The sequence below is a fragment of the Silurus aristotelis genome (genome assembly GCF_946808225.1).
Source record: "Silurus aristotelis genome assembly, chromosome: 1".
In the NCBI taxonomy this organism is placed as follows: Eukaryota; Metazoa; Chordata; class Actinopteri; order Siluriformes; family Siluridae; genus Silurus; species Silurus aristotelis.
The window spans coordinates 28,300,797-28,319,208 of NC_139574.1; the positions used below are offsets into that span (position 1 = coordinate 28,300,797).

Consider the following 18,412-nt stretch of genomic DNA (forward strand, 5'->3'; position numbering starts at 1 on the left):
GGGTCTAAATACTTTCCTTACCCACTGTATATGCTATACAAATAAAAATAATAAAAACATTTGATTTGATTAGCATTCAGGATCATGGTTAGTGCTGAGCTTTGGTTCTGGCTTTAGAGGAGAGTAGAGACCATTACACAAAGGTTAAAATGTGGTCATTAGGATGTTATTGGCTTAGAAATGCAAGTAATTGATTGTAGATGTGTGGGCTGTAGTGAGAGCTTATGTGAGAGATCTGCTCTGCTATTGGAATCATTCAAAACCACACTGCATAAATGTTTACAGTTATCATGACACAGCTTCGAAGGCATGGACCAAAAAAAAAAACCACACTTCCCAGGAAGCAAAGAAATATCATATTTATATAATCAAAAAATCGCAGAATGGATCCAGTTTCATCTTTAAGCTCTAAAGTCTCAATCCTATCTAGTGGACCTGAATCTAGGGAAAGAAAAAAATTATAATGAAGGATTGCACAGAATTTTATATACATATATAGAAGGAAACAAAGGATTCTTTAAATAGCACCTTCTCCCTCTCAAACAATCAGTAAAAAAACAACTCGGAGGAAACAGAGTCCCTTTGAGGGAAGTTACGGCAGTATCATGTTTGAGGTTGATGGGGTTTGGGCCTTTGCCTGCCGTCTTTCTGAATATCTGCCTTTTCATGTCTGTCCCTAAATAAACAAGTCTATGAAACCCAACCAAAGCAGATCGCTGACCAGAAGGAATGACTTGCCGGCATGTGTATGGGTTAAAAACACACCACACACACAGCTCTGTGGTATTCTAAACTCCCTATTGGATGAGCTTTTGTTTTTGCAGCCACATTTTTTGATAGAATGCAATCAGGAAAATATTTTGGTACATGTTACGCATTGCCACTTGTTTTGCTGGTTTAAGTTGTTTTTAATGTACATTGGCTAGTGGTATGAAAAACTTTCTTTTCTTTCTTTCTCTCTCTCTCTCTCTCTCTCTCTCTCTCACATGTATTAAAGGAAGGTCTGTTAAACATAAAGGGACCTATTATGTTCAGTTTTTACTAAAGGTGACAAGCATTTCTGTCTCTCACTCTCTCTCCTTCTTACAGTAATCGTGCATTTGCCCTTCTTTCATGTCTTTTTTGTTATGTCTTATGTCTTCAGGAGTTTGTCAATGTTTTAACATTGACGTGAGCCAGCCACGCATCTTCAGTGGTGCAGAGGACACTCTGTTTGGGTTCTCTGTGCTACAGCACAAAGCTGGGGGAGAGAAACCGACGTAAGTAATCAATGTCATTTATAATGGATGGTTTCAGCTTTTGTGGTAAATACATTTATTCTATTGGAGAGTTAGGCTAGCTAAAACTTTGGACCGGATTAATGACAATATTTTCACCCCCTGCGGCCCGGGGATTAGGGACCACTGCTATAAGCTGTAACCCCACCTTGTATATGGGGTCATATAGCCTGGCATCTTTACCACCCAAAGTGTGTATTTTTCTTATTAGTATTACTTATGGAACATATGTAAAACATACCAATATTTACTGTATAATAAATGTGGGGTAATACAAATATATCAACAGGAATGTAGGTCATAAACAAAAAAGTTTAAGACCCATCAGGATTCTTTTGTTGGTGCAGGTGTAAAAATGCCAACTGGAGATTTGTGTCCCTTAAACATCTTAGGTGTTAAAGACATCAATGGTCTTTCTTTACCTGAATTTTAATGTGACAGGACAATGGCTAGTCCTGTGTAATGTGAACACTCTCGTGACTGGGGCCCCCCTTAAAATCTCAAGTAGGTAGTAGTACACTGAGAACGTGTATCAGGCCTACCACAACAGTGTCATCAGCAAACGTGATAATGGTTATATAACTGGATGTGGCCACACAATCAAACAAATAATAAGTACAGCAGGGTGCTCAGGATACAACCCTGGTAAATTTCAGTGCTAAGAATGTTGGTGCGTGAGACATGTCTGCCCACGCACACTGCCTCACTTCCTGGTGTCCAGCTGGCACAGGGCTGTGTGCACTTGATCACAACTGAGGTCAGGGCTACTGGAAAATAGTCACTGAGGCAAGCAGACTGGGGTTTCTTTGGAATGATAATGGACTGTTTATAGACTGTTTATTATTGCACTTGCAGCTTGCCTAAAAGTCCCTGTAAATGGGAAACAAAAACATATTCTAATACAGTATAGATCTATCATTTCAATTACAGCTGGTGGTTCTTTCAAAGCCATAGTGTTATAGAAGATTAATCAACACATTCTGACCACTAACATTTGACAATTCAAAAGCACTATGGTATAATTGAAATGACTTTGGTTTTGTTGAAAAGAGTTGGCAAGAGAATATATAAAGTTTTCCCTGAAAGACAGACTGTATCTACCTGTAAGGGAACATACAACATGTTTGTGTAGTTGCCTGGAAAATCCTTTCAAATGGAAAACATGTGACATTTCCTATAATATATAGAAGTTTTTCTGAACTGAAATATATTCCTCTTTTGTATGTGTTGCAATCAAAATATAAAAAGTTTCTGCATTATAAAACTTGTTTACAAAAATCCATTCCAATTAAGTTGGAATATGTTCTACACTTAATGCATATGCTGTATAAACATAAGTTTTAGTAGCTTTATATGAATTCAATGTATTTGTTTTTGGCACAGGATGTTGGTTGGTGCTCCATGGGATGGTCCACCTAAAAACAGAAAGGGGGATGTTTACAAATGTACAGTAGGAGAGGAGCTGAATTCCAATTGCTCAAAAGTGAATCTAGGTAAGAAGAATGACCAAAGAATCAGTATTCTTATGTAAACAATTCACACAAATTAATGCCTAGAGTAATCCCACAATATCAAATGTTTTCCTTAATTTCTGTGTACAGCTGACAATGCATTTCAGAATGTGTCACGGAATCTGAAAAACTCTCACTTGGGCATGACGCTTACACCGGATAATCAAAACGGATTTCTGGTAAGACTGAATACAACTGGGGAAAATGTATTTTACTAATGCTGATTACTATGCATAAAACTGACTTAGTCAAAGACCCAAACGTGGTTAAATGACTTGCAGAAATACTCACCTAGTGATCCTCCATTTGAAGACCAATTATCCCTCTCAATGCTTAGCATTCAACATCAGACAAAATCAGCCATTATTATCATTGCACCAAGCTAGATATTTGTTTTTATTATTTATTCATTTTGTCTGCTTTATTTTCACACAAATAGAAATGTGTATGTATTAGTGTTTATTGCATTATATATATATATATATATATATATAGCCATGCCATTCTAAAGTTTGATGCTCTAAAGTGACAGGCTGGAAAATATTTGTACTGAAACATTATAATACATTGACATGGTTTTGCGGTTCTTCATGGCACGGAATGGAATGTTTTGTTCTTGCAGTGGTATTACTAATCAACCTTTATGACACATGCCTGCTTTCATAGGATGCTATTAATTTCCTTTGAAGTGCTCTACCGACTTCATGTGATGGTGATGTAGGTGCAGTCAAAAATCTTTTTTTGCATATTCAGCAAATATTTTGGGAGGATTAGATCCAACTAAATTAAGTTTGGTCAAACTTTCTGTAGAAGAATGCAGGAAAAGTCTTCTGTGCATCTTCTCCCCAAAAATATGCAAGTAGTTGGCTAAAATAAAGCATCCCTTTCCAGAGGTTATCTCAGGTCACACCCAGTGACATGTCCCGGAGCAGAAAAAGGTGCTTACATAAATGATAAATGTGTGAGAATTTTTGAGCTCATAAGTTTCTTTGAGTTCATGTGTAATTTGACATCAGAGAAGTAATAACTAGAAAGTATTTGCTAAATTTGCTGCACCTGTTAATGGGGTGAAATTCCTCTACTTAATGCAACCTCTGTGTTATTGTGCTGATTTCTATTGTTATATTTTTATATATGCTGACCTGTTTCAAGTTAACTCAGCCAAAAGTAAAAACACCACACCCCTCATGCTGGGCAAGGAAACAGGCAGAGGCAGATGTTAGTCAAGCTTAGGACAGCGGAAACCTCGCCTAACCACAGACAGAAAAGGTGTATTTACATATAATTTGCACACCTAATTACACATTCCCGTTCTTTCACTCTCTGCTCAGTCGAACACTGGCTTCTGTGTAGTGCAGGACTAAGTAACCCCATCTCAATCGTCTGTTCCACTGAGGACTGGTGGAATTGCTTGTTGGCTGCTGCTATTGTATGTGTGTAACCAAGAAATAGTTGTATGGTGTATGAATAATTCACTTGGGGAAGATGGGGAATGTTTGCCAAGGGTTGTGAGTAAGAGTTTGAATGTGTGCTTGCAAGATAGCGAGTGACAGAATGCCAAAGTGCAGCACCTTGTAAAGGGACCCTGCATATTGTTGAAACATCAATTAATATTTAAAATACTGTACATCATACTCTAGTTCGAGTATGCTTCAGGTTTGTGCTCTTTAAATTACTCTTTCTGTGGTCTTGTGTGTCACTTTGTCCATGCGTGTGTGTATATATTGAATAGATCTTGTGGTGGTCATGGCTATAACTGGATTGGAATACGGCTCTAGATCTTTGTAATGACAGGCCTTGCAAAAGCCAAGGCACCTCTTGCTCTTTCTCTGTCTCTATTTCTGTCTACCTCTTTCTGTACCTCTTTCTATTTCTTGAACTCTCTTTGTCTCATTCTTTCTCCCTTAACTATTTTCAAATATGTGGCACTCACAATAAAAGGGAGTGAGTGGGCAAGATGTTTTCTTGTCCCCCAGCTACCCTCTCCAACCCACCCTGACCAGAGACCACACTTTTTATTCTTTCATCTTTATGTTTTTCCCTCTCTATCTTTAACCTCTATATTGCTTTCTCCTGCTTTGGACCTCTTTGGGGTTTTTTTGTGTCAAATAAATAGTGTGCTTTAAAAATTTAAATAGCTTTCTCTTTATATTTTCTTTCGTTCTCTCAATTCCAAACAATTTAATTGCTTCATTGGAGTGCGGTTTCCAGCTCTGCTAAAGCATTTATGACCAACACCAACATTTGTCAACAATTGTCTCCATAGTCTTTCCCCCCCCCCCTTTATTCCCTCATTACTTATTATTCCTTTTTCCATGTGACCTATTTCTCCTTTATCTTCTTGTCCTTGCTTTCTTCTGTTCACGTCATTGGTCTTAATGGAAAGCAGCAATAGCTCTGACTGTATTACAGAAAACTGGCCTTGGCCATAAATAAACCCAAACATGCAGGCAATTTAACTCATACATTTAAATGGTATCCTCCATACAAATATGCATTCAATGACAAGTATAGAATTACAACATATATATGGTTAAAAAGTATTGGAGGATCATCAGGGCTAGAAACCCTGTGAGAAAATGTTTTGGGACTGGGGACAGGAACCCAGAGAGTTAATACAAGATTGTAATGTGGGTCTATTGTACGGTTTCTCAAATGAGGTACAAGTGGCACCAGTGTCAACCATTTAGGATAAACAGCATCGTCTACCATTATGTTAATAATAGGTGAGGATATAGAATTGGAATTCAGTACAACAGGGAAAAGGACAACACAGAACACGTATATATGTATTGCCAAGCTGTAGAGTGTGTGTGTGTGTGTGTGTGTGTGTGTGTGTGTGTGTGTGTGTGTGTGTGTGTGTGTTTGTGTGTGTGTGTGTGTGTTTTTAGGCCTGCGCCCCACTTTGGTCTCAGGAGTGTGGCACATCTCTCTTCAGCACAGGGATCTGCGTGTCTGTCGACAATGACCTAGAACCTAAAATGACCATCGCCCCCACAGCACAAAGTGAGAACGGCCACAATTTAAATGTTACAAGCTAAAATAAAAAAATACATTTGACCTTATAGAGAATCAAAGCTGCAGCTAAGTCCAGAACAGCAAAACAAATGATTTGACTATTTATTATTGGTTATAATAGATGTTTGCTTGTGTTCTAGGATGTACCACCTATATGGACATAGTAATAGTCCTCGATGGTTCCAACAGTATCTATCCTTGGTCTGAAGTGCAGAACTTTCTCAAGAACATCCTCAGCAAGTTCCACATCAGCCCAGAGCAGATGCAGGTATGTGTGGGTTGACATTGATTTTAACCTATTATATAACTTGTTTTATGTTTTATGGGTCTACAAGGAAAGTTGGATGCTAAGATAACAACATTTAGACATTTTGTGCATTCACTGATCTAACAAACATTATTCAGTGCATTCAAGTCTGCCAAAGTCACCCTAAAGGCATAGGCATTGTCAAAAAATGTTAATTGATAAATATTATTGATTAAAATAATAAGTAACATCCAATAGTTTAAACAAAAAGACCCAGATTAGATACAGGTATTATGAAGATAATAAATATAGCTATTATACCGATAGTACAGAATAAATACATGGTACATCTGTGAATACTTATTTTATCTAGTGGACTACTACTATCTACTATTTTTATCTGGTGCATTTAAATAAACTCAGTGGTAAATAAAGTAATACAGTGGCTTGCAAAAATTTTTACTTTTTCCCTTTTTGTGGAGAGAACTTGTGGAGACATCTTGGAACTTAAATTGAAATAATTAAGATTGTACACCAAACAGGCATAACATTATGACATTATAACATTATGATCGGTGAAGTAAATAACACTAATTATCTCTTCATCATGGCAACTGTTTGTAGGTGGGATATAACAGGCAGCAAGTGAACATTTTGTCCTCAAAGTTGATATGCGGTGTTCCCATTCTGCAGTGATCAGAATCTATCAAAAGTGGTCCAAGGAAGGAACAGTGGTGAACTGGTTGCAGGGTCCTGGGCAGCCAAGGCTGATTGATGCACGTGCTATCTGTGGACCAAATTGTGGAAGAAGTTAATACTGTTAATGCTCCATGGGTCAGAACTGTTTTGGCAGCAAAAAAAGGGGGATCAACACAATATTAGGCAGGTGGTCATAATGTCATGCCTGATCAGTGTATGTCATGGATTTACCCAAAACAAGAAATAATATAGAAGTAGGGTTATTATAGTTTAAATAAATTATTTAATAAGATAATTTATAATTAATAAAAAAAAAAACTATTGCTCATTACACACATCTTTAAATAATGCCCCCTTATCTGGATAGCAGTGAGAGGTGCTACAAGCCACTGGACTTCCTGAGCTTAAGCATAATTCATTATCTGCCCAAAATAGCTACACATAGGTTAACTAAATAGCTGTTAGTTTAAAGCTGTTAGTGTTTCTTTAAAGTTAGTTTAGGTTTATATCACTCATCTCCTTCTTTTTCACCATATACTGCTGAAGTCAGGAGTATTAGAAATGTCTGTGTGTGTGTGTGTGTGTGTGTGTGTGTGTGTGTGTGTGTGTGTGTGTGTGTGTGTGTGTGTGTGTGTGTGTTTGCGTGTGCGTGTGCGTGTGAGCGTGCGCGTGCGCGTGCACGTGCACATGTAGTACATCCACAAGCCCATCAACAAAGAACAAAAGAGTGAAACCGTTCTGCCAAACTCTGGGAGATAAATGATCATTTTAAAATGAATAGACAAGAGCTGTGGTTTTTGTTGTGGAAAATGAGAAGGGGGCAAAAGTTGGATCTTATGGATGTGTGTGGGCATTTGTGTTTGTTGTGTACATGTGTGACAGACAGGGTGAAACCAAACAGTGGTTATGTGTCCTTGTCAGCATGCCATGGGCCTTGAGGAAGGGCAGTAGTAACCAAGCCATGTGCGTGCATTTTTAAAAGCAGCAGTCTGTGTGAGAGCAACCAGGACTAAATGAAAATACTTCTGTTCATGGGGCTTTTCTTCTCCTGGCGCCAGAGTGAATTCTTTAGGTGTTTGGTTTGGTATGGTGGAGTAAGAAGTAGCTGTTTAGTCACTCTGACCTGTACATACTGCATTGTAACTGGCTGAAATGTTTGTGTGTGTGTATGTTTTTTATCTCAGGTGGGCATACTGCAGTATGGAGAGATTGTAGTTCATGAGTGGTCTCTTAAGGACTATCAGTCTACAGAGGACGTGGTGGAAGCTGCCAAAAACATTAATCGACAGGAAGGGCGAGAGACTCGCACCGCAGAGGCGATAAAGATGGCCTGGTAAAGATACCAATCATCCTCTCTTATCATTCATAGGATCTTTCAGTCATTATTACAATATTTAAATTCTTGTTTCTCTTTCATTATGAAATGTGTCAGATTATTTTTCTAACCAGAGTCAGGTTTTTGTGTGTGCATATGGAACTGGCGCACTCAATAGTACTTTTGTCATTAATTCAGTACCTCAAAAGAACACATTCCAAGAGTTGTAACACTATAGTTACCCCAGGGACATGCACAAACATGCAAAGACTTCAGTCAAGATTATTCTTCTTTACTTTTCTTATGTCTTTTTATTTTTTTTTTTATCAATATCTGTCATTCTTTTCCCTCTTTATTTTAACAGATGCTCGACCAGAAAGTAAAAACGTATTAATTTGAACTCCACCAAATCACCAGAATGCATGACAAATTTACAATAATCTGTAAATTTCTAATGAAAAGAGCTATTACTGTGCAATTTCCGCTGTAATCCAGATAGTGATTTCATAAAACCACTATATCTTTGGACCCACAGAGCCATGTCATTTAACTGCAGACTTGCTGTCAGCCATGCTAATTAGATCAGGCTATAAAAGGCATTTAATGTTGCACTGAATTCAGTGTAATGCACACAATTTGGGCAAGACTTCAGTCAATTTTTTTTTTTTTATGTTCTTAATACTAGCAACGCTGTGGTTTTCTACATTTTGTGTGCTTTTTTTTTCCAAATGCAGAGCCAGTGAAATTGTTGCCATTACCAACCCTGCTTTATCCAAGAGTGTTTTCATAGCTCTTCTTCCCAGATTTTGACAAAGGGTACAAAAGCTTAGGGCTAGAGGTACACACACTTACAAGTTTTCTAGTGATGGATAATTGGGAAGGTCATCTTTAAGATTGTTACACGCATTGCATACACCAGAATTATGGATAGCTATACATTTAACACAGCTCTGTCGTTTCTTTGGTGTGTTTTTTTTTGTTTAGTACATATTACTTTACTTTATATTACAGCCAGTGTATTTCTCTCAGGGAAAAAAAAACTGCTGCAGTAATATATTCAATAATTTCCTGCATTATGATTTATATAATGTAATAGCTAACTAATAGCTGAAGTATTATCTTTTAAACATAATATACAGTATGTCCTGTATAATTAATGTATTTCATGTTATTGTAAGATCATTAGACAACAATTTATTTGAGGAAACATTTATAAAATCATACAAACCCAATTATGTTAACATTTTCAAAATGTTACTTGATGGGGCTTTTTTTTCTCTAATGATGAAGTATTTGTATGAGTGGGGCCATCAGGTTATAATAATATACGCATTTTCTGTTGTTGAGGGAGACCCAGAGGGTAATAGGATGCTAGGTCAGCATAGCTGCAGGTGTGGTTACTACACTGTGGACCTTGCTTTAGCCTCTGCAGCTGTGCAAACATGAACACAATTTTGAATGAATACATACACTGATATACTTTCTCACAATGCTTAACCATATTTCACATGTAGATCCATTCTAATAGCTATTAAATGTCAAGCACACTAATTAACTCAAACATACTGCAAAGTGAAAGCAGCATGAGTAAAAACCACATTTCAACAGATGGAGTACTCTTTAAAGTCATGTATTTGCTTTAAATAGAACCAGTTAACACTTTTTTTTTTACTTTCTCTCACTTTCACAATCTCATTTGACAAGCTTATTAAAAACTCCAGGCATCTAATACAAATAACAATATGCATTTGTGCCATTTTTTTTGTCAATATTCTTTGTAAATATTCTTCATAAACTAATTAACATAAGAACTTCCCTTCTTCCATCCCTCCCTGCTCTTTGTGTTGTGAGTCGATGTTTATACTGAATACACGCCTATGCGTGTTTCTGAAAACCACATCAGTATGCCTCTTTTCCACAGATCTGATGTCATGAGCATGTTATTCGCATGCGGTGTCTGTGATATGAGTTTGGTTTTCTATACACCCTCTTGAAAGTTGTGTGATGTTTTAATAACAATTTAACAAAAAGTTTCCCCTTTTATCACCACTTCTCCCAGCATTTCTAATTGCCCCCTCTCGTTTATTGTATTCTATTTTATTCGGTCCTATTCTGTTCTCCACCCTGTGATCTAGCTCTCTTTGCATCCTCTGTCTCTTTTGCTCTCTCTTTCTCTGTATGTAATTAGATGGTAGGCTGCTGGGTGTTTTCAAACTTGGCGTCTCTTGCGGAGAGACCATGTGATATATATAGCCTAGATCTGGACAGCCTCCTGAAAATCACTGAGCTGACTAACACTGAGGTCGCCATGCACTTTCCGCTTTAAGATATTGTCCAAGGTCACACGAACAGGATGAAATGTGCATGTACTGTATCTGTGATGGCTTTACCATTTTGCCAAAATGGCTATGGAGGTTAAAAGTATTTCAAAAAAGAGAAAAAGATTAATATTGACATACTGAAGAGACAGTATTTGTTTTAGGTATTTGTTAACATATCATTACTTGTCTTTCATTCTCATTTGACTTTTGAAATAAAAGCAAACAAAAGGTATTGTAATGCTTTATTTGTCAATATGTCCTCAAATCTACAGCACAGAGGCATTCAGTGCCGAAAGAGGAGCCAGAGATGGAGCCACAAAGGTGATGATTGTGGTGACAGATGGAGAGTCACATGATGGCGATGAACTTCCTGATACTCTGGTTGAGTGTGAAAAACGCAATATAACCAGATACGCTATTGCTGTGAGTGCCCTTTACATATTTACACTCACAACACCAGTCTGATCTTGTACATATGCATTATTTGAAAATGGAAAGTTTTGAATGCTATGATTTTCTGTATTCGGACACAATACAAATTATCTGGTCATTAGCAGGTCTTAAAATTAGGTAAATACAACCTCAGATGAGCAAGAGTACATGTCATTTTACACCTTGTGATTATTTATTTTGCAAAAATAAAGCCAAAGTTGTTGAAAATTCATGTGTGAAAATCTAAGTATACCCTTACTGTTTAAGATTTACGTTTAAGCAGCCAGGTGCTGCTAATCCATTGCTCTTGATTTACTGATAATCAACAAGCCTGACCACCTCTATAAAGGTTTTTGCAGTTTGCTAGTCTCTAGCTTTCAGCCTTGTGTTAACACAATGACAAGAAGGAAAGACATCAACAATGATCTTAAAAAAGTTATTGTTGCTGTCCATCAATCTGAAAAGGGTTATAAGGCCATTATACATTATACATTATTCACAATGAAAAACATTCCAGAAGGTTACCAATGTTCTGAAGACTGTATGTCCTGGCAAATTCACCTCGAGGTCAGGCCGTGCAATGCTTAGAGAAATTGCAAAAAACCCAAAAGTTACATCTCAGAGTCTGCAGGCCTTTGTTAGAATCTTAAAATATGAAGTTCATGGCCATACAATTAGAAAAGTTGATGTTTGTCCACAGTGCCATGTTTGGTGAAAACCAAACACACCTCATACCAACTATCAAGCACAGTGTTGGAGGGGTGATGATTAGACTTGTTTTGAAGAAATAGAACAGGAATAACTTGCTGCCATCGAGTTGACCATGAACTCCTCTGTACTGTATACCAAAATTATTCTAGAGCCAAATGTGAGGCCATGTGTCCAACAGCTAAAACTTGCCTGAAATTGACTCTTGAAACAGGATAATGGTCCCATGCACACCAGACAATCTACAACAGAATGGGCAAAAAAGAAAAGGCTCAAGGTATTGCAATGGCTCAGTCAAAGTCTAGACCTCAGCCTAATTGAAATGCTGTTGCAGGACCATAAGAAAGCTGCGTATAAACAAATGCTTGCAAACCTCAATGAACTGAATCAACATTGTAAAAAAGAGTAAGCCCAAATTCCTTGATGTGAGTAACGATTGCTTTTGATGAATTCGAAGAGGGCATACTTACATTTTCACATGACTAATAAAAGCATATATATAGATCCAGATATACATTTTTGTTTGAAAGTCGAACTGTCCACAAAACTGACTACAACTGGCAGTTTACGAGATTCAGCTGCACTTTGCTTTCCAATTGTTTTTTACTCGGATCTACCATAAAGGAGAGATCCAAGCCATGCTTTAAACAATTGTAACCACTGGATTTTTCATCAGACATGGATGAAAACAGAGTTCAGAAATAGCACTAAAGATTTTAGACTTCACCACCCATGCACAAGCCCAGTGGGTGGATCCATGGTTGCAGTAGCTCCCTAGTATTACACCAAAACCACAACATTAAGAAGAAGCAAATTATGGAAAGACCCTCCCTCCCAAAGCATGAGGATTGAAGGAAGGGATGTTTTGTGGAGGGAATTGCGTGATTAAAGGTGATAGGTCAAGTTTAGGTACTGAGGACAAATTGAGAAGTAAAGACAAGTAATTAACTTAATTAACTTAAAGGTAATTAACTTAAAGGTAAAATATACTCATTCTTCTGACTGTCATGTTATAGAGACTGAGACAGATGTGCAAGAGAAACAGCTTTAGTAATTGTCCATGCAACCAGGACAAACAGGCTAGGTCTGGTGATCAGCAAACAGGATGACCTGGGCTAGGCAAAATACAGAAAAAGGACAATGATACAGGTCAAAACAACAAGGCTGTGTCAGAGAAAATGGACTTTGTGATGTCAGAAGCACAGAAAACTGAGCAATACCTTTTTTAAGCATGTGCGAGTGTGTGTGATTTTCAACAGCTGTCCCTAATCAGAAGTACAGAGGCTCAAATGGTTTTCACACTGGGCACATTTGCTGCATTCTACCTCCAAGTATGATTATTCCAGTACCCTCCCACAGCTTTACCTTTACCAATTTTATATGCAATCTGTGCTCTGTTTTGGGCTAAACTGCCAGAATGAGGCAATGTGTGTTCTGGAAAGTGAAGTCAGTGTTAGAGATGTTTGTAGGCTGCAAAGCATGTATGGAATTGGAGTTATTATTCTGAATTTACTTTAATATTTTTTTTATATTGGTATCAATTGTATTCTCAGTGCAATAACATCTCTGCATCTATGCTGCCTTGGTACAGCATTGGCCACTTTTTCATATTATCTCCACTGAGCATACTCCATCCCAATATTCACTACTGTAGGAGGTATTTTATGGCCATGCTTTTAATCAATACTGGCCATAATTTATGCCATAATTAAACATTTGTATCCCAATAAGAGTTGTTTTTCTAGGATGGCCACCCCCAATAAGCAGGGCATCAAATTATTTAAAGAAAATTTAAATTATATAAATCACACACTAGAGTATCTGCTTCACACTCACCATATCCCAACTGAACACTTATTGAAAATTTTGGACAGATGTGTTAGACAGCACTTTCTCACACACACCATAATTAAGACTATGAAGAGGAGAATGGTGATGATTCCTCTAGAACATATTAAAGGACTTGTAAATGGCACATTTGACAACAAGCTGTTTTAGTGTTTTGTATTAGACCTTCAATTTTTTTTGGTTATTTTGTAATTTGTCACCTATTTTTAGAAGACACACTATGACCCAAGATGAAGTCTCTGTTGAAGGAAGGGATGGAGGAAGACTGTTTTTGTTTATTCTAACCTATGACTCAATTGTGAATTTCCTCTCATACACTCTAATGAAAATCCAGCTACTGAATAAAATCTTCTCCACCTGTATGCAAACTCTGACTCTCAGAAGTGCCTCGGGAGAACTGCTTAAACATGACAGCTTGTTTTCATGCACTGCCAGTAAAAGCACTGTTTTTCATGTTCTTTCCTTTGCATCCAGCTCTGTACAACCAGGGGCCAAAACACTCGACTGTATAATAAAAACTGTTCAAGGGAGTGTAGAATAGTGGTCTCACCAAAATAACAATGTTAGTAGTGCCGTGGAACAAGGCTGTGTTTTAGACATTAGTGATAGGGGAGAGGAGAGTAACACATGGATTTGGTTAAGGTTTACAGGCTGATATCCATCCATCCATCCATTTTCTCCCGCTTATCCGTAATTCGGGTCGCGGGGGCAGCAGTCTAAGCAGACCCCTGCCTTCGACTGCTGCCCAATCCTCACAGCACCGTCCCTTACGGTCCCTCCTGCAGGTAGTGACAGGATGATAAGGATGATAAGTGAAAAAGAATATGTGTGTGAGAGTTAAGGCATGGGGCTAATGATCAAAATGCTGTGAGTTTAAATCTCAGTTTCATTAACCTGCCCACTTGCATCCTTAAACAAGACACTTAATTGCTCTGTACCTTCAATTGTAGGTACTTATGAATAAAGCTGAGAAAGCCTTTTTGAGAAGACGGCACTGGATTGCCTGCATCCTGATGGCTGATTCAGCCATTCTGAGAGATTTATGGGACTAATTTTACTTAGGGAAAATACAGCCAAGCACTTTATTAGGAGCACATTATTTAGTCATTCATGCAATTATCTAATCATCCAAAAATGTGGCAGAAATGCAGCGCATAACGCCATGCAGATATGGGCCAGAAGCTTTGGCGTAACGTTCACATCATTATCTAAATGGGCCAAAAATCTAATCTCTAGTAGTTAGACCAAGGCATACTTGGAAGAGGCATTGCACAGCTTATTTATTTCTTTTTCTCTCTTTCGGCTTCTCCCGTTAGGGGTCGCCACAGCGGATCCTCCGCATGTTTGATTTGGCATTTTTTTTCCCGCTGGGTGCCCTTCCTAACACAACCCTCCCCAATTTATCCGGGCTTGGGACCGGCACTGAAAGTGGCTGGGGTTGGTTCCCTGACCGGGTCACAGCGTTGACCACCCGGGAACCCTTTGCACAGCTTATTTAAATATTGTAATTGTATAGTGTATGTACAAATTTCCTGAACATAAAAACTCTTTCTTTTTTATTTTTATTCATTTAGATTTGTATTTTGGCATGTTTACCATGGACATTGGCAGTGATCTCATCAAGTATTGTTTTGGCCTTGACCCAGTTTTTAAAATAATTATTTTAGAATGCAGAAATTGTGACAAGAAATCAATTCTTATAGAAAACATAGACTTTTAGTGAAAAAAATATTTGCTTAAATATTTGCTATAAGCCAGCTGAAGTTTAAAAGATCTACTTAAATCCTAAGGCCTATTGTAAGAGTTTATTGCACATGGAAGTGAATGTTTCAACTAGCTATGCTTGGATAGCATCCAAGGTGGTATAAAGGACTTCTCATTAGTGTTACATTTCCAGTAAGTGTCTTTCCTGTGCCTGGGAGTAAGTGATGTTCTCTGTATCTGCGTCATGTGGAGGTGTTCTGGCTTCTCTTCTGCTCTTCCTACTACTCCTCTGTGAATTAATGCATCACATAATCGGCTTGGCTCTTGTTGGAATGTAATACACATGCTGAGTTACTTGCATGAGAATATTTGTTGTTATTCTCTTATCAAAAGCATCAAATCAAACATTTACCTCTGAAGTGAATGGAAATCGTGTTTATTAGCATCATCTCAGAAAAGATATATTTATCAAATATTCAGTTTCCGTTTATCATATTTCTGTTTGTCTCTCATACTCTCTCTTTTTTTTTCTTTTAGGTTTTGGGTCACTACATTCGTAGACAGCAGGACCCAGAGACGTTTATCAATGAGATTAAATCCATTGCCAGCGATCCTGATGAAAAATACTTTTTTAATGTCACGGATGAAGCGGCATTAAATGACATTGTAGATGCACTTGGAGATCGGATTTTTAGTTTGGAAGGTAAGAAATAAAACAGCTTAGGGATAAACTACTGAAATGTAAAGCTTTTTTATTTGGGGCCACTCTAAAAGTGTCTGTGTTTAGGATTCAAAACTGTATCTAATGCTTTCACATTATATTGTATAATGCAATAAGATCTTAACAAAACAAAGAACCATCAAAAGTGTAAAACTGTACAGGAAATTCATATTCAAATATTTATATTTATTAAGATTTAAATCTTTATGAAAAAAGAAACAATGAACTGTGTGAGTAGATGTGAATTGCTAAAAAAAATTGCCTACCATGGAAGACGTTAGATGTTGGACTTTGGTTTTATCACAAGTTTAAATATATATAAATATAAGGTACATATACTAAATGTACTCTTATAGACAGCATAATGTAAACAACCTTATATTGATTTTAATATAAAAGTGGATGTGGCATCTCACTAGGCTGCCTTCAATGCCACTGAGTGATAATTATTTTAAGAGATATGCAAGCAAATGCCTGCATTTTATAGGATGGGTGGATAAAATTGGAAACTAAAAAAAAAAGCTCAGGAAAAGATGCCTAAACTGGTGCAGGTCTGAAAGTTTTCATGCCATCTTACCTCTTAGAAGAGGAAGGAAGGAAGGGAGGGATGGTATAGAGATGAGGAAAGAGGTGTCTGTCAGTATGGAGTTGGCTGTTGGCATTACAAAATTGTCTGAGTAATCAAATATAAGAATGAGAAAAGTACTTACTCTGCTATTAGTTTCGAGGCAGAATGGTATAATGGATTCAATTGTTAAGCATTTACTCATTTGGACAATAGATTTTTTTTTTTTGTCTTACATTTGATGAATATTTAATTTTGATGTTTTATTCATTGTTTTGTTGAGCACGTGTTTATGCCACATACTCTGCATGATTTTTGAGGGTTATCACTGATATTATTGGAATGCAATAGAATTGTTTTATGTGCTGACAGGGACATTGGGATTTAATCAAAGTACATTCCTTATGGAGATGTCACAAATTGGCTTCTCAACACACATTTTAAATGTGAGTATTCTTTTCACTTGTTGCTTTGTTGTTAGATAATGCATACATTTTAATCGTAATAGCAGTTGTATATTTAAAACAGGAGTAACTTTGATGGTGATTTTATGTGGTCATAGGATGATTTTTATGTCACAGTTTAATTAATGCATATTAAAATGTTTAAATTTTTAGGACGGGATCTTGTTTGGCATGGTGGGAGCCTATGATTGGGAAGGAGGGGTTTTGAAGGAGGGTATTGATGGAAGCATCACACCCCCTCGAGAAGCCTTTGAAGAAGAATTTCCTGTGAAGCTAAAGAATCATGCTGCATACCTAGGTAACTTTTCTGATATTTTCATTATCATTTATAAGGCTGTTCTGTTGGAGAACATGTCAAACCTAATTCCTAATTTCAATAAATTAAACTCTAATTATCTTCAACCTGAATGTGTCCTCATAAATGCTGTGTCTGCTGTACAGTGTATGTTTGTGTATTTCAGGTTATACTGTGTCCTCAGTGACAGTAGGTGATTGGAAGAGACTCTATGTAGCTGGGGCACCCAGGTTTAAACACAAAGGAAAGGTAATTTTGTTTGACCTGAGTCTAGATGGAGATGTCAACATCACACAGGCTATTGAAGGAGAGCAGGTAGAGATTTTCCATTCATCACTCCATGTATTTATTTATCTACAAACTCAATAATTTTCTTCCACTTCTAAATAACTGTTTTCATTTCTGTTATTTTCTCTTTCAAGATCGGCTCCTATTTTGGCAGTGAGGTGTGTGTGGTAGATGTAGATCAGGATGGTATAACAGATATCCTCCTGATTGCGGCCCCCATGTTCCTGGGAGCAGGAAACAGAGAGACTGGCAAAGTCTATGTCTACTGTCTAGATGGGGTAAGAAGCAGAAAGGGAAACAGAGGTCACTTTTTACATTTCTATTATTCTTATTAATCGTTTTTATGAAGTCAAGTTTTGAAGGTGACAAAATTCTCTCTATAGAGTGGTTTTGCGCCGAATGGGACCTTGTATTCTCAGCAGAAAGCTCAAGATGCTCGGTTTGGTTATGCCATGGCTGTGGCTCCAGACCTCAACTATGATGGCTTTTCTGATCTTCTTGTGGGTGCTCCACTGGAAGATGATCACCAGGGTGCGCTTTATATTTACCATGGCGATGAATTCTATATAAAACCCCATTACAAGCAGGTAAGATGATGAGTGTGTACTACACCATGGTGTCGACAGTTAATACTCAAGACAGTCTATTATTGATGGCATGCAAAGAAAATTTCTGTATAATGTAATATACCAGTGTGTCCACAAGCTCATTTTATTTGTATTATTTTCACTCAATCCTCACTGCTTCTGTCATCTTAATCTGACATTTCTTTTCTTTCTTGCACTCTTTTGCCATCTTGTTCAATATTTCTGCCTGTTTCTTTCTGTAGCGTATCTCTGCCTCCTCTCTCTATGCAGGCCTGCAGTATTTTGGCCGCAGTCTGAGTGCTTTGTTGGATATGAATGGAGACAAACTACTGGATCTGGCTGTTGGAGCTCATGGCAATGCCATCGTCCTCAGGTACTCTACATCTTTGGCACATAAAACAGTTCATTATCC

At 37.5% G+C, this 18,412-nt stretch overlaps 1 protein-coding gene across 1 annotated transcript in view; it reads left to right on the forward strand.

The window, feature by feature from the left end:
* The window catches only part of itga10 (integrin, alpha 10), a 34,228-nt gene that overhangs the window by 9,238 nt on the left and 6,578 nt on the right, over window positions 1–18,412 (forward strand). Inside the window, exons 3-16 of the mRNA XM_083554197.1 lie at window positions 1,145–1,259; window positions 2,661–2,770; window positions 2,879–2,967; window positions 5,680–5,794; window positions 5,947–6,074; window positions 7,937–8,085; window positions 10,661–10,811; window positions 15,618–15,783; window positions 16,739–16,812; window positions 16,984–17,128; window positions 17,292–17,440; window positions 17,548–17,691; window positions 17,797–18,000; window positions 18,243–18,373. Of these exons, the coding sequence (XP_083410323.1) occupies window positions 1,145–1,259; window positions 2,661–2,770; window positions 2,879–2,967; window positions 5,680–5,794; window positions 5,947–6,074; window positions 7,937–8,085; window positions 10,661–10,811; window positions 15,618–15,783; window positions 16,739–16,812; window positions 16,984–17,128; window positions 17,292–17,440; window positions 17,548–17,691; window positions 17,797–18,000; window positions 18,243–18,373 (1,870 nt within the window). The remainder of the gene's footprint in view (window positions 1–1,144; window positions 1,260–2,660; window positions 2,771–2,878; window positions 2,968–5,679; window positions 5,795–5,946; window positions 6,075–7,936; window positions 8,086–10,660; window positions 10,812–15,617; window positions 15,784–16,738; window positions 16,813–16,983; window positions 17,129–17,291; window positions 17,441–17,547; window positions 17,692–17,796; window positions 18,001–18,242; window positions 18,374–18,412) is intronic.